General features: G+C 54.2%; 2 protein-coding genes across 3 annotated transcripts in view; both read left to right on the plus strand.

The window, feature by feature from the left end:
* KIF17 (kinesin family member 17) overlaps positions 1-4079 on the plus strand; it is a gene marked incomplete at both ends in the record, with an annotated part of 47621 nt that extends 43542 nt beyond the window's left edge. The window contains 3 exons of one of the 2 annotated variants that reach the window (XM_082834235.1): positions 881-951; positions 2805-2922; positions 3901-4079. In XM_082834235.1, the coding sequence (XP_082690361.1) occupies positions 881-951; positions 2805-2922; positions 3901-4079 (368 nt within the window). The remainder of the gene's footprint in view (positions 1-880; positions 952-2804; positions 2923-3900) is intronic. The other variant, XM_082834236.1, reaches the window with a different exon arrangement.
* A 2910-nt stretch (positions 4080-6989) lies between these two features.
* DDOST (dolichyl-diphosphooligosaccharide--protein glycosyltransferase non-catalytic subunit) lies at positions 6990-15864 on the plus strand. The gene is made up of 11 exons (XM_082861303.1): positions 6990-7166; positions 7397-7507; positions 11851-11937; positions 12799-12902; positions 13037-13131; positions 13426-13519; positions 13764-13912; positions 14321-14468; positions 15098-15218; positions 15341-15447; positions 15538-15864. The coding sequence occupies exons 1-11, from the start codon at positions 7013-7015 to the stop codon at positions 15685-15687; spliced, it is 1320 nt and encodes a 439-aa protein (XP_082717429.1). The 5' UTR covers positions 6990-7012; the 3' UTR covers positions 15688-15864.
* Positions 15865-15881: the final 17 nt, after the last annotated feature.

Genomic DNA, 15881 nt, shown 5'->3' on the forward strand with positions numbered 1-15881 from the left:
AGATTGCTGGGTGGCTTAAAATGTGTTAGTACCTGTAAAACCCTTACAGCCACGCCTGGCGCATTTTAAACGTGTGGTACATTTTCTTATCATGATCATCATTGTCATTATTTCATCCTGCAATGACCCTGTGAAGGACAAAGATGTTTTATACCTGTTTTACATATGAGGAATCTCAGGGAATGTAAGTGACTTATCCAAAATCACAGTCATAGCGGTGAGGCCAGGGACAGAAATGTTGTAGGCCAGGGACAGAAATGTAGGCCAGGGACAGAAATGAGCTGTTCAGAGTTTCAGGCCTGGTTCACCTTCTGCTTTTGCCACTGACCTCCTGTGTGACCTTATGTTGGTCACTGTCCCTCTCTGGGCTTTGGTCCCCTGATCTTCACAAAGAAGGGGCTGGAAAAGATGATCTTGAAGGCTCCCCCACCTCCACTGAGTCAGAGTAGGGCCAGACTTGCGGTGGATCCTCTCCAGCCACGTGCTGGCTCTGCCCATTCAGGGAGCAGCAGGCTCCTGCATCCCACGGGGCCGGCACCGGTCCTCACCTGGTCAGAGGTATCCATCCAGGTCCTACATCTCTGACGATCACGGATGGCACTGGCACCATCCCTACTGAAACTCCAGCCGCCCCATTTCCCACAGTCTGCAGGCAGAGTGGCCTTTCTCCCTGCGCCCACCTGCTCTCTAGCCTGGAGGCAGTGGAGTGGCTTCTTTGGTCTGAGCCCTCCTGTTGTCTGTTTCCCAAAGCCATCCCCTTGCTTGGGCTGGGAGGTGTCCTCCCCTGGCTCCAAGCCTGAGCCAGGCCTGAGCGCCCAGCCCCCTGTCCCTCTGGCCCTCATTCCAGGCAGCAGTGACCGCAGCTTCTGTTTTCTCATAGCAGTTTCAACAGGGCTACAGAACAGATCAGCCCGCAAAACCTCCACAGCGGACAACAGTGAACCAGGCACGGTAAGGTCTCTGGGAGCGCGAGGGGAGAGCTGGCACCGGGCAGGCTTGGCCCCCAAGGTGCAGTGCGTCAGTGGTGCTGTAGAAACTGGACTCTGTTTCTGTCCACCTCATGATTAAAGTAGGGGGCTGAGCCAGGACCCTTTCTGTGTAATTCTTTGCACCCAGACCCTCCACCCCCTCTGGTCCTCATTCAAAAGCCCTTTATGCTCATAAAGACCAGAGGAAAAGCAGGGGTTCAAGGCAGCCCACCCTGCTGGCGAAGGACAGAAGCTTCAGCTTCAATCCCAGTGGCCAAGGAGTTCATTCTGGTTCCCTTGGTCCCAGCTGGTACCCTTGGACTGAAAGCGTCCTCAGAGTTTCCATAAACAGTCCTCGGGATTCTAAAGTCACTTTATTTCATATCTCCCTTGTTTCGTATTACAACAAATATATATCCTTAAAGGAGAGGTCAGCAAACTTTTCCCTAAAGGACCAAACAGTAAATATTTTAGGGTCTGGGGGCCACATGGTCTCTGACACAACTACTCAACTCTGCCATGATAGCACAAAACCAGCCATACGCAATATGTAAACAAATGAACACAGCTGCGTTCCAGGGAAACTTTACAAGAACAGTCTGTGGGCCAGATTTGGCCCATAGGCTGTAGTTTGCTGATCCCTGCCTTAAACCATTACAGATATTTTGGAAAACCTACACAGAAAATACGTTTGCAGTCACGATAAGGCCACTCATAGGTTAATGAATTCCAGCTAAGCATCTCCTCCTGAGCAACTCAGGCTGGTTAAAGCTCTGACCGGCTGCTTTTGATGCCTTAACTTTGTAAAAAAAAGAAAAAGTGTTGTTGTTCCTGAAACAACCATTCTTAACCTGGGACCACAAATGGGTTATATTAGAATGCTTTTAGTTCCAGTAAGCAAACTAGGGAATTTACTGGTTCATGTGAAGTGCACCAGTTTCAGGCATGGCTGGATCAAGGGGCTCAACCAGTCCTGGTTCTGTGTGTTTCTTGGCCTTTTGGCTCTGTCTCACTTGGAATCCTAGGTTTGGACTCAGGCAGGCTTTCTCCATGTGGCAGGAAAGATGGCTGCTAGCAATTGGTGATCCAATAGGAAGAGAGACCTGGTCTTTTAGAGCATCTTTAAACCAGTGCGTGTGGCAAGATTCTGATTGGCTCTGCCTGGGTCATGGGCCTACTCTTGGACCGATGACTATATCCAGAAGATGTAGTTCTGTGATTGGCCCAGTCTGGGTCACGTGTCCAGCTGTGCAGCAAGGGGATGGGCAGGTGGGATGGTGATATTCAGGTGCTGTGAATGATCACCCCACCAGGGCCATGTCAAGGGGGAGAAGGTAGTTCCCTGAAGGAAGAGATTCAGGCTGAAGAAAAGAAATCCACTGTAGCAGTGAAAAATTCTAGTCCTTGGTGATAAAAATGTTGGGACTCCAGTTCTCATGATCAGAAGTGAGCTCATGAGCTGAGTACTGTATTACCTATTCTATGAATATATTGTGATGGGTTTAAGGGTGTGTAGTATCGTGCTTGCCCCGATGGACCTTGTTGTGAGCTTTGCAGGAGGAACAAGGCCCTTCGCGTCCCAAGGAAGATGGGGGTGGAAGGTGGGGAGGAGCACGTGTAGGCCTGGCTGGTGACTGTGACCCTTTTGCCCCGAGCTGCCTAGATCCCACCGCACGTGTCTGGGGTCTGAAGTGTAGGGTACACCAACGTGGGCAGTGAGGTTCAGGGCAGCCCTGCCACCCAGGCTGGCAGAGCCTGCTGAAGCCTGGGTAAGGGCCCAGGTAAGAACTGCACAAGCAAGGGGTCTTAACCTGTGAGGATTTGGAATCTCAGCAGGAAGAAGACCGCTACAGGCTGATGCTCAGTCGGAGTGACAGTGAAAACATCGCCAGTAACTACTTCCGGCGCAAGCGGGCCACCCAGATCCTCAATGCGGATCCCATGAAGAGCCTTGGTGAGTGCTGTGCCCACCTCCTGTCCTCCAGGCCCTCCCTGAGAGCTCTGGAGGATTTGGAGTCACACAGGCCTGGGTCAGAAACCCCTTTCCCTCTCTGAGCCTCAGTTTCCTCAGCTGTAAACTGAGGGGGATATGCCTTCTCCTCAGGATCAGGTGAGATGAGGTGGGAAGTGCTCAGTACACGGCCTCCCCTTTCCTCCCCCGCTCTGTCCATCTCCCGGTGGGGAGGTGCTGAGTTGGATCCTGTGTCTCCCCGACACGCAGAAGGTCCTCAGCACACAGCTTGGGCCCCGGCCTGGAGTTGTCTGGGACTTGGTCAGTTGCCACCAGCTTCCTCAGTTGCCAGTATGGTGACTTTCTCCCACTGAGCCAATTGGGGGCAAACAGGACCACAAAAGCAAAACACACTTTTACAAGCAAGAATCGAAAATCACTTTGTTCCTCTGCTTTTAAAACTAAAATCAAAGACCACAGAGCTTCTAATAAAATACCAATAAAAAGCCAATCTCAGTTCTACACAGAGGTTATTTGAGAGACAGAATGGGTGGAGTTGAGGAATAAGGAGGGAAAAGCTGGACAGGAAAGAAACTGACATCAGTTGAGTAGTTGGCATCATGCCCATGTTGCAGGTGAGGAAACTGAGGCTCGGAGAGAAGTGGCTCCCTAGGGTTATACTTCCAGGAAGTGGTGGAGCAGGGATGTGAACCAGGCTTGTGTGGCTTGACAATCCAGGCTGCCTCAGCCTGAGGCTTTAAAACTCCATGCTCCCAGCCCAGATCCTTTGGATGCAGATGTAGTGCTGGGTCCAAGGCCTCAACCAGAGCAGCTTCTCAGAGCCTGGGGTCCCAGCTGCGGGACCAGGGCCTCTGGCTGGGTGGGGGGTGGACCAGACTTTGCACCCTGCATGCACGGAGTCTTTTCTCTCCATCCTCTGCGTTCCTGGCTCACCAGTGCTTCTGTCCTTCTTCTCCACAGCACATCACAGCTCGCCGCCAGGCCTCAGCTCCCCACTTGGCAACAGCTCTGCCATCTCACCCACCCAGGCCCCTGAAATGCCCCAGCCTCGGCCCTTCCGCCTTGAGTCCCTTGACATCCCCTTCACCAAGGCCAGGCGTAAGAAAAGCAAAAGCAGCTTTGGCGGTGAGGCTCTGTGAACACATTGCCTGCTGCTGCCCTGCCTTTGGGCTCTGTGAGACTGCCAGGCCCCTCCGGGGCAGGCCCAGCTAGGTCTCCTCCCACCTGCCCCCCACAGTACTGGGTGCACCCGAGGGGGCCCTGGCCCTGGGAAAGCACAGTCCCCTCCCTGCTACCCAGAGAGCCCACTCTGCCCAAGGCATGAGCTCCTCGGAGGCTGGACCATCCTTGGAGAGACCTGCTCTGGCTCTCCACGCCACGTCAGCGTTTTCATCTGCCCTCCACTGTGCCCACCAGTGTTGCCCTGTGCCTCCATGGGCTCAGAAACCCCAGCCCTGCCTCAAGGCCTTCACTAGCAGCCCGATAGAGTGGGACAGTGACTTCCACATGGGTCAAGCTCAATGTCTTGGCGATGGAAAATTGTGCTTCCACCTACTAGGCCCCGCTTTGTGAGGAAGCCCTGTGGGACGGGCACAGGAGTCCTGGAGCAGCTGTTCCCGCACTGCCTATGCTCAGCTGGTCTGCGGCGCAGAGGAGGCCACTCCACATTAAGCTGCCCTAATAAACTGCCTTTAGCTGCTGAACTGCCCTTCTCTGATCCTCTGATAGCATCACTGGGGCCCCTCCCTGCCGCTGCCTGGCCTTCATGGGGAAGCTCTTTCTGGAGCAGGGATTCTTAACTGCCTGTAGGCTCCAGGGTCTCTGCAATCCCCTGTAATTGTGAGTATAAGTGCATTTTTTTCTGGGGAGAGCATGTGAATGTGAACTGTCGTTAGATTCTCGAAGGATCTGTGACCCCGGAAAGCAGAGTCCTTGTTCTGGAAAATAGAGGCCACATCTTGCTGAGGCCCAGAGAAGACCCAGGTCTTGATGGCCCTCAGGGGCTGTGCTGGAACTGCGTGTCCTAACATGGCCAGAAATGAATCCAGGCCACCCCAGCTGCCTAAGACAGACCCATCCCCTTGCCCATTGTATCCCAGGCCTGCCCTGTGGGAGGGGCCCACAATCTGAGGGAAAAGCCTTGGCCTTTGGTGCTATCCTAAGCCTCATTTCACGCTGAGCCTCATCTGTAAAATGGGGATACCAACCTCATAGGGTCATCGTGAAGGTTAAATGAGATAGTGTGTGAAGTTCCCGGTGCATAGCAGGTGCTCCGTGTTAGTCCCCCTAAATCCTCCCTCTCCATATTTTGTATTAATTACTGTGATACCTGCCACAAGCCACATGTCTGGGCCAAGGAGCTCACGCCCTGGAGAAGCTAGGGTGGAAGGTGATTAGGAAACTTCGGAGATCAGTCTAAGGGAAGTCAGGCCGCAGTGCATACCTTGAGCGAGAGGATGTAAGATCAGGTCTTTATGGGGAACAAAGTGCCCTTGTGAAGGGAGCAGCAGAGGGTAGGGCTACCATAAAGGATGGAGAAGATCCCGGGGCTTAAGATGGGAATGTGGGAAGAGGGTTCCTGGTGGAGGGGGCTGCATGAACAAAAGGCAGGAGGTGGGGAAGCTCAGGGTATGTTAAAGGTGGGAGGAGAACTGTTCCATGGAAGCCCTGAGCAGGGATGGAGAAGCTGATGAGGCTGCCAAGATGAGTTTAGGTGGAGACCTGAGTAAATAGCCTTTGGGTGCCCCTGAGCCGTGGCAGACAGCTCAGCAACAGGCCGGCACCATCAGGTCTGAGCTTGGTGGATTGACGTGGCATTGTGTGCAGAAGGGCAGGAGGGCTGGGGTGAGAGGCTTAACCTTCCGTGCAGCCCTAACCTTCCATGCAGGGGATGGAGGTAGAATCCGTTAAGGAGATGCACAGAGCGAGACTTTTTGACTTTTGCCCCCGCATTCTTGGCTTGGTGGACAAGTATAAGAGGTCAGAAAAGAACAGCTACCTTCTCTCTCCACAGTTACCTTCACCATTTGCCCTGGGATTGTGTTTGGGACCCAGAGAATTGCTGAAGTCTTGGAGATGCTTGTGGTAGCTTTTACTTAGAGTCGTGGTGGGACTGAGGCAGGTCTGAGGTGAGCGGGTTGCCCCTGTGTCAGGCCAGCAGTACTGAGCGGAGGCTCAGCCTGGCTCTGCACGAAGTGCTTCAAAACCCGCCCTAGTCCTCCCATGAGCCAAGGCTGTTCCAAAGGCACACCGATAAGTAGGAGAGCTGGGCCTCGCCAGTGTCTATTGCCAGCCTAGGACAGTGGCCTGGAGACCAGGGAAATGCCCAGGTAACAGGGCTAGTGAGAGACGGGGCTTCGAAAGGAACTCAGCTAGAGGTTTTGAATGGTAGGCCAGTCCGTCGCCCATCCACACTGCCTCCAGTGTGGTCCAACAGGCGGGGGAGGACAGGCCCGCGCCAAGGCCCTGGGCCCCTGAGCAGCAGGACAAATTCCCCACCCCCTCCGCGGTCCCTGATCTTTTTCCAACCACTTTCTCCCTGGAGACAGTGGGGGTGGGGCCTTGTTCCTAGTCGAATCTGTCCTGGGCCAGTGAAGACCGAGGAGGTGGCCCGAGTTGACGCCGCCACTGCCCCAGACCCTGTCCTGAACGCGACGGCCCAGACCAGGACGAATAGGTTGAAGAGGCGGGACGCACCCATCCGTCCCAAGCTCCGGCGGGAAGCGGGCTCTGGGCTCTAGGCGGAAGCCCGGGATGGGCGGAACCAAGGGGCTAGTAACCCTGTTGATTGGTCGCGGCAGCAGAGCTGTCTCTCTAGGATTGAGCCTTTTCCTTTCGAGAGGCGGAGCCGCGTGCCCCTTTCACCAATAGGATTCAGAGTATCCGCCTCCTACGGTGTACTTCCGGCCGCGCTCCCCGCCCCTCACCGTCCGAGCAGCGGCTCCGAACGCCCAGCCCCGACGTACTCGGATCACTTCCGGGTTGTACTCCACGACCACGGGCCGCGATTGGGCGACTGTGGAAGGAGCACTTCCGGTGTCAGGTGTTTGGGTTCTTTGGCAGGAGCAGGAAGATGGGGCTCGGCGCCGCGGTCCGTGCTTGGTCCCTCTTGTGGCTGCTGCTGCCCTTGCTTGGCCTGGTCGGCGCCAGCGGTGCCCGCACCTTGGTGCTGCTGGACAACCTCAACCTGCGGGAGACGCATTCGCTTTTCTTCCGGAGCCTGAAGGGTGAGACTGGGGTCCGAGGGGGCGGCAGGTGAAAGTCTGGGGTTGGAAAGGTCCCCAAGCCCAAGGACATTGGCTGCTCTCCCTCCCACTCGTTTTCCATGAGCTGGCTGTCCAGGTCTGCCCTGCCTCTAGTGGGGCGGGAGGGTGGGGGCGGAGAACGGTCATGATCTGTGCAGCGGTGGTTTCCCTTTGCGTCCCCGTCTGCCTCAGCTCGCTGTTTTCTTCTCCAGATCGGGGCTTTGTACTCACATTCAAGACCGCAGATGACCCCAGCCTGTCCCTCATTAAGTACGGGGAGTTCCTCTATGACAATCTCATCATCTTCTCCCCTTCGGTAGAAGGTAAGGGCTGCCGGTCGCTCCCAGAACTGGGATTCGAGGCCCAGGACTGATTTATCCCTTTCTTCAGGATCTTGGGCATGTTCTGGGATGGGGTGAGTCGCCGGCCCTGGGCGCTGCTGCCAACAGAGAAGAGGAAAATGTTTACTTCTAATCTGGGCTTAGGAGAGGACATCTTCTTTCCAAAAGACACAGCTGAGGATTGTGGGATCAAGTGTTGTTGCAGACCATAGAACTCCAGGCTCGGGATTCCCTGGTGGTCTGGTGGTGAGGACTCTGTGCACTTTCACAGCCGAGGGTGCGGGTTCAATCCCTGGTCGGGGAACTAAGAGCCCACAAGACGCCCGGTGAGGCCCAAAAAACCCCCCAAAAACCCCTCCTGGCTCTGCTACTTAGGGAAGGGAGTTTTCTCTGTTAAAGGGCCTGATAAGAAAGATGGACGACACCCCCCCACCCCCACCCCCGCCATTGGGTTTGCCTGTGTGGAAAGAGGAAATGGCGTGCTATAAATATGGTTTGCTGTTAAGGGGCACTGATGGTAGTTGATCCTAAGAATTCAGATGGAGTCATAGTTAGGCTGAAAAGAACCTTTAGTGATTACCTAGTCTTACCCCCTGTTTGAGGCTGGGTGGTTATGTCCAGGGCTTAGCAGAAGGCTGGTTGTTGATCAGAATGAACATCTTCACTAAATTTTCCAATTGACATTCCTGTGATAGAGAGCTTACTATCTTATGAGGCAACCCACTCCACCACTGGACAACTCTGTTAAGAAGTTCTTATATTAAACTGGAATTTGTCTCCCACTTCCTGCTTTGTTTATTTGGGGGCAGGGAGGGAAAGGGTTTCTGATACTCCCCAGGGCCTTAGAGAATAGGCCTAATGCTTATTTTGCTTACAGACATAGCCTTCACATAATCAGGGCCCATTCAGTTGTTTCTTCTCCAGACTAAATATCCCCAGTTCCTTTGGCTGTTTCCCTTTTGTCGTGCTTTTGTGAGCATCCCAGTCATTCTCTTCTTGAGTGGCTTCAGTTTATCTTTTTCTCAGAGGACACAAGTTGTCCCTGTCTGGCGTAAGACAGTACTGCCATCTCTTCCTTCAGCTGATGAAGCTTAGGAAGGCTTTCACTTCACTGGCATCGACTTTATTCTCTGTGGTTTGTGTGAGACGGGGTTCTGCCAAATCCCTGATGTATTTTCCCCAAGTTCCCTTTACTTATCGAGCTGCCCCCACCTCCCCTGCAGCATGTGCCTTTGGAATTGGCTTTTTGGAGGCAAGTGTAGTTGAACCAGTTAAAATCTTCAAGTCACTAGGCAGGCGAATGGAGCCTTTAGCAGATAATTGGCGTTTGCCAGGTTGCTGCGGTGGTGGAACTCTGAGATTGGAGCCTGCCCTTGAGGAGTTTTTCAGTCTGTCTGTGAGGAAGTAAAAATAAATAAAAATAAGGACTTGAAAGGAATTACCAAACCACGTGTCGGGATGTCCAAGATGGAGTGGAGGGGCCGCCCAGGTTGTGCTCGGGAGTGTCTCTGAGAGGCAGGGAAGCAGTGGCAGGTAGATTGGGAGGAGGCTGAGGTAGGCTGCTGTTGGCGGGAGAAACGGCAGAGCCTAAAAAACTGCTTCACAGGTCGCAGTCAATTCCATTCTCCCTTCATGATTTTTACCATTTTCCATATCATTTGGGCTAATAAAGTTTTTCTTCAAATTGACCTGCTTTAAAAAAAAAAACACTAAAATACCAGTTTAAAAGGAAACTAGTAATAAACCCATTATCACCACTGCAAATGGAAAGCCAGGGCCATCATTTGCAGTCAGTAGCGGGTACCTGTAAATAGAATGAATGCAGTGCCGTCAAGTTCTAGCTGATTCTCAGTCTGCTGAAGGCTTTGGGCCCGAGGCGTCCTCTTAAAAGAGGAGGTGAGCTAGTTTAGAGAAGCGTTAAGACCAGTATTGGACTGTGACCATTCTCTTTGATCGAGAAGGCTGGAAAAATAATTGGAAGGGGAACAATGTCTCTGAGACGCAGTGCTATTTGAAGCCCTGCCCCACATCTGTTGTCACCCTGTCTGCCCTGCAGGGTGGGGAACGTTGTCGTAGGAAACCCTCCTGGGCGCCCGGGGAGGAGGCTACCGTGCTGGGGGCTGGGTTCAGGGTAAGAGTTTGGCCCCCACTCTGAGGGCCCTCCTGTGCTACCACCGTGGTCCCCTTAGGTGTGAGGACGCCGGCCTGGTTTCTGTCTCCATGTGGAGATCGGTGGGTTCCTTGCACTCTCTGGGATCCGGAAGCTCCCAAGGCACATGCAGTAACGGCTACAGGAGAAGGATCCTTCGCACATCCTCTGCACCCAGGAAACACTGGGTTGTTTTACAGATGGGGAAACGGGCTCAGAAAGGTGAAGGGATTGCCTGGATCTAAGCCCGGGTATCTCAATTTCATAGCCTGTGTTACTATGCTAGAGTTTCAACGGCAACACTCTTGACGTTTTGGACAATTCTGTGTTGTGGGCGCTGTCCCGGGCCCCTACGCATCAGACGGCAGTAGCCTCCTTCCCCCTCGTGACAAGAAACATCTCCAGGCATTACTCTGAGCAGCACAGTCGCCTTGCTTGGGAACCACTGTGCTGCACCACGAAGCTGTCTGTGCCGTCTGCGGATCTGCCTGGCCTCTCTGGAGGAGGGTGGATGGGGCTTAGCGTGCTGTGAGGGGTTGAGTCTGCACACACAAGATGTTCCGTCTATGCCTGACGGAAAGGCACGACGCTTTTAGTTTTTTCTCCTGAAAATTACCCCTCAGAAAAGAGGGCCGTTCTCCTATTCAGATCTTCACAAAGTTATGTCGTGGACTCATTTCTAACTGCCCGGTGGATGTAATGGACAGACTTCTGTGTCCAGTCCCAGTAAATGGTACCTGCAACCTTCCAGTTGCTCAGGCCAGAAATCTTGGGGGGTTGTCCTTAGTGCCTCTCTCCCTCTCACACCCCACATCAGGCTTGGCCTTCAGAATGCAGGTGTAGGCCCATGCCTCCTCCCCATTTCCCCTCCCCACCTCCCCCTCCACCCCTGTGGTCCAGTCACCACCCTTCACCGCCTGGGTGATCGCAGTGGCCTCCTAACCCATGACTCTGCTTCCACCCTCACCCCCTGTACCCGATTCCCCACCTAGCTGCCAGAACCATCCTTTAAAGATACAAACAGATTACGTTGGTCTCCTGCTCAAAGCCCTCCAGTGGCTCCTCCACGTGGCCATTGTCGTCACGGGGCCTACAGAGCCTGCAGGAACCGGCCTGCTCTGCTGCTTCTCGCCGCTTTGCACTCTCCAGTGGAGACCTGCTCCCCACCTCGGGGACCTCGCCCCTGTCCTTCTCGATGCCTGGGATGCTCGCACCCACATCTGCCCAGCTCGCTCTCGCACCTGCTCAAAGGCACTGTGCTTTCCCAAGGGCTTCCCTGATCAGCGTGCACGTATTACAGCCCCTCTCCCCCCTTTATTTTTCTTCTCAGCACACAGGAAATAATTTTCATGTAATGGATAAGTGAATTACTAAGCACTCCCGCCATTACTTTATGTTGAACGTCAGGGCGCACTTCGGGGAAGACTCAGGAGCCTGTGGTAGCCCCACTCAGTGCTAGTTCTGGATGCTTGCGGCTGTCCCAGCTGATTGACCAGAAAGGGTGTGCTCTCACAATTACAGGTGCTGGAAATTAGTGCACCTTTTTGGTGATCACTTTAAAACAGTATGTGAAGTGGTCCTGTTATGGCCGTCCTGGATCTAAATCTGTAGGATTAATAGGGAAAAAACCTCTCATGTCAGGCAAAGGAGTCCTAGTGTCAAGTGACAGCATCATCCTCAAATTCAAAAGGGCTGTTTCTCAGATGGCTTAGACGGAAGTGAAGTTGATGGGCCCTGGAAAACTGTTAGGTGACCCCAGAAGTGGCTCAGGTGAAGACAAAGATACTGATGTGAAAGGTGCAGGTGATAAGTTTGAATGAAATTGTTTCATGAGATGTGAGTGGGAAAATGCGACATTTCTAGATGAATAGTTTATGTGTGACTTGAAATATGTATGACTAACTTGACAGCTATAATTGGTAGGTGTTTGATTATTTCATTCATACTTATAAAGGTTTATGAATTTGAGTCATTAGTTTTGGCTCTTCACACTGGGGAAGCTGGGAGAATTGCCCTGTGTCGGGGTGCGCATGGGAAAGGTCCCTCTCGTTTTGGGCCTCCAGAGGGTGCTATCCTGTGATTGACTGTGGCTGGTCTGCGGGCCACCTTCCCCGCCCAGATGTCAGAGGAGCAGTTAGAGGAAGCTTCTGGGTCACGAGTCTGGTGATTCTTTCAGATTTCGGGGGAAATATCAACGTGGAGACCATCAGTACCTTTATCGACGGTGGAGGCCGTGTCCTGGTAGCTGCCAGCTCAGACATTGGTAAGTCTGACCTGGGAAGTTCTGGTGTTTTCCACCATTTCTCCAGGGAGCTTAGAAAGCTTTACAGATGGAAGCTGACAAACTGGCGCTCACGGGGGGGGCCTCAGCCAGGGAGGGAGTGAGGGGACGCCAGTGCCATCTGGTCCCTCCTGTGCTTTCCTGTGACCAGAGCCCATGAGATGAGAAGTGGGTCCTTTTAAGGACTGGGGTCCCTGTTTGTTTGTTTTTCCCTTCTTCTGTTTTTGTCTTTTTCCTTTGTTTCTTTCGTGTTGTTTTGGTGGCTCTTCTCTTACGAAAAGAAGGCAAGAGGGGAGGTTTGACAGATTATTTTTGTGTTTCTTACATCGGACATTTTCAAAGATACGTAGAAGCAGGGAGACGAGAGTTCCAGTGTTCGAATCCCATGTACTTACCACCCAGCTGCACCAGTGAACACCACTGACCAGTCTTGTTTCATTCCTTCCAGTGTCGATAGGTTTTTAAAACCATATTGGGTGGGGTTCTTGGTGGGGCAACGATGAGGAAGAGAGAAACCTCGTAAGCCCAGGCTCATCCAGATCAGGTTCGCCCGTGCCAGTTACTTCGCTTCCAAGGAGGTTTTCGCGCAGAACCAAGGTCACTGTGCTCGCGGAGGGAGAGGGCCAGGTGGTGGCACTTGTCAGTTCAGGTTCCGACTCACGCAGGCAGAACACCGTGCTGCTGCCCAGGGGTCCAGTGGGTGCTGCGCCCGGCCTGCTGAAGCTGCAGGGCCCCGGGGCTGACTGGTAGAGAGCGGCTCGTGAGGACGCTGGGACGAGGGGCACTGCTTAGCCCAGGGCCCGCCTTAGGGTCGGTCAGGCATCTCTTGGGTCTGTACTGCAGGTGACCCTCTTCGAGAGCTGGGCAGTGAGTGTGGGATCGAATTTGACGAGGAGAAAACAGCTGTCATCGACCATCACAACTATGACATCTCAGACCTTGGCCAGGTAATCAGGCCTGTCACCTTCCAGGTTTCAGGGCCTAATAGCAAAATTCAGCCTAGAAACCGGGAGGGCATCTGGAGAGGCTCCGTGGCTTGGGGCGCCTTTTCCTGACCCCCATCTTCCCTCTGCCCCTGCAGCATACGCTCATCGTGGCCGACACGGAGAACCTGCTCAAGGCCCCGACCATCGTGGGGAAGTCGTCTCTGAATCCTGTCCTCTTTCGAGGTGTCGGGTGAGTGAGCAGCGAGAGGCCCGCAGAAACCCTGGGGGAAGAAGGGATCGCTTTCTTTTGTCAGGAAACAGCCCAGACTGTGACTGTTGGGGCCTTTCCTTCCCCAGAGGATGTGGGTGAGGTGAATATGTGACGTTAAGAGTTAGGCTCCGTTGTGACAGCAGGAGGAGTGCCAGGTGATTGGCTGTTAGAAAGTAGGATTAATTCTTAGGAAGAAATGGCTCCTGGAGGGCCCCAGGTCCTTTGGGCTGAGCCCCTGGGGTCCGGGCTGGCCCTTCTCTTGTCCTTCTCCAGGATGGTGGCCGACCCCGACAATCCTCTGGTGCTGGACATCCTGACGGGCGCTTCCACCTCCTACTCCTTCTTCCCCGATAAACCCATCACCCAGGTGAGGGGCCTTCGCTGCCGTGAGGCCTCCCGGCCCTGGGCCTGGTAGCAGAGCACTTTTTGTTTGAAAACGAGAAGCAAGGAGAGCACCCTTCTCTGAGGCAATGAAATGAGAAGTTGGTGGGAGGGGGACGAGGGCAGCCACAGCGGGGTAGCGGGGTGGGTCTCAGCTTCTGCCCTCAGCTGGGGCCCAGGCTGGCCCCTCGCCCTGGCTCTCCTGGCGGACGGCCTCGTGTCGTTCCCAGTACCCCCATGCCGTGGGGAAGAACACCCTCCTCATCGCGGGGCTGCAGGCCAGGAACAACGCCCGGGTCATCTTCAGCGGCTCCCTCGACTTCTTCAGCGACGCCTTCTTCAACTCGGCGGTGCAGAAGGCCGCGCCCGGCTCCCAGAGGTAGATGCAGGGGGTGCTTAGGGGTGAGGTCTGGGCGGTAGGTCTGCATGGATGGGGAAGAAGGAGGCTTTTAGCTAGGAGTGTCAGAGGCTACGTTATCTTCAGGTGCTTTAAAATTATTTGAAGACTTTATATTGTTGATGTTGGCAGTCCAGACTTTTCAGGATAGTGATGGCTTATCTGGAGATGTTTCAGTAATTGTATATTTATTGTGCAGGTGACACCCAAAGCAACACCTCACACCTGTCCTTCTGTGCTCCTGTTCGCCAGCATCCCTAGATGTGTGTGGCCTCTAGGCAGAAAGTGGCTGTGTGAGGTTTATCTTGGTGGATAGTGATTGGTTTACCAGGCACCCCTGGAAGGAAGCTGGTCCCAGCGCTCCAGCCTCTCCTGTTTCCCCTTCTGCAGGTATTCCCAGACAGGCAACTATGAGCTAGCTGTGGCCCTTTCCCGCTGGGTGTTCAAGGAGGAGGGTGTCCTACGTGTGGGGCCTGTGTCCCATCATCGGGTGGGCGAGACAGCCCCACCCAACGCCTACACTGTCACTGACCTAGTGGTAAGAGCTCCTTGGAGCGGGAGGGCCCCCGGGTTTTGGCGAAGTTGATTCCGCTCAAAAGCACTTACTGAACATTTCTGTGTTGGGCCTGAGGGGCCTAAACAAGGCTGAATACGTTCATCTTCACTGTAAGAAAGTCAGTTGAGGTGCGGAGAGCCTGCCTAGTAAACCCATACCCTAACAGGTGGCCTTTGGAGGAGGTGTGCTTTTGCTGTGCGAATGCAGAGGTGGGAGGCGCTTTGCTGATTCACTCTGCTAGGAGCGGAATTCACATGAGAAACCACATTTGAGTTGGGTCTTGAGGATGAATCCGTCAGGAAGAGAAGTAGGGAAAGGCGAGAGCAGTGAATATGGAAGCAGGGATGCCCAGGAGTGCCCGGTGCTTTCGGGAAGGGCGGTGTTTGGGTGCAGGCTTCCACGGGCTTGTAAAGGGGTGCAGGTACGAGTCAGGGGGTGAGCCGGCTGGGTGGCGTCCTCCAACACTGTCCAGGGGCGGTGGGTGGGGCTTGCCCAGGTTTTCAGAACGCCTGGTGGTTCCTGCCAGACTCACTGTGGGGATTCAGTGCAGCTGAGGGCTGGGGGCGTCCCCCAGTCCCCGGCCACCCCGGCCAACCAGCCTCTCGCCCCAGGAGTACAGCATCGTGATTGAGCAGCTCTCAGACGGCAAATGGGTCCCCTTTGATGGCGATGACATCCAGCTGGAGTTTGTCCGCATTGATCCTTTTGTGAGGACCTTCTTGAAGAGGAAAGGTGAGTGCAATTCTTGCAAGAGAAAACTCTGGGAAGCCTGTCCCTGCCTCGGGCCGGCTCTCGTGCGGCCGACAGACACCGTGGGAAGCCCCTCCTGGTTACGTGTCTCGGCTCTTCCCCAGCTGGCAAGTACAGCGTCCAGTTCAAGTTGCCTGACGTGTACGGCGTGTTCCAGTTCAAAGTGGATTACAACCGGCTAGGCTACACGCACTTGTACTCCTCCACTCAGGTAAGCCAGCTTGCAGCCCCGTCCCCAGCCAGCGCCTGCCCCACCTGGGCCTCCGCGTGGCCAGGGCCTGCCACCTCTGTCGTGTCGCAGGTGTCGGTGCGGCCCCTGCAGCACACGCAGTACGAGCGCTTCATCCCCTCGGCCTATCCCTACTACGCTAGCGCCTTCTCCATGATGGTGGGGCTCTTCATCTTCAGCATCGTCTTCCTACACATGAAGGAGAAGGAGAAGTCTGACTGAGGGGCCGGCGCCCCAGACTCCTTTCAGCAGACATGGAGGGTTTTTATAGGACTGCTTTTTCTCCCCTTTATGGTGGGTCTTTTTGGGGGTTTTGTTTTTTTAAAGCCACGGACAGTGGCACAGCTTACCTCAGCGGGAGATGGAACAATGAGTACCAAGGGGTGGGGGGGTTAGGGAATAATTTCTAAGTTTTT

The sequence above is a fragment of the Leucopleurus acutus genome, assembly GCF_964270905.1.
Source record: "Leucopleurus acutus genome assembly, chromosome: 2".
Taxonomy (NCBI): domain Eukaryota; kingdom Metazoa; phylum Chordata; class Mammalia; order Artiodactyla; family Delphinidae; genus Leucopleurus; species Leucopleurus acutus.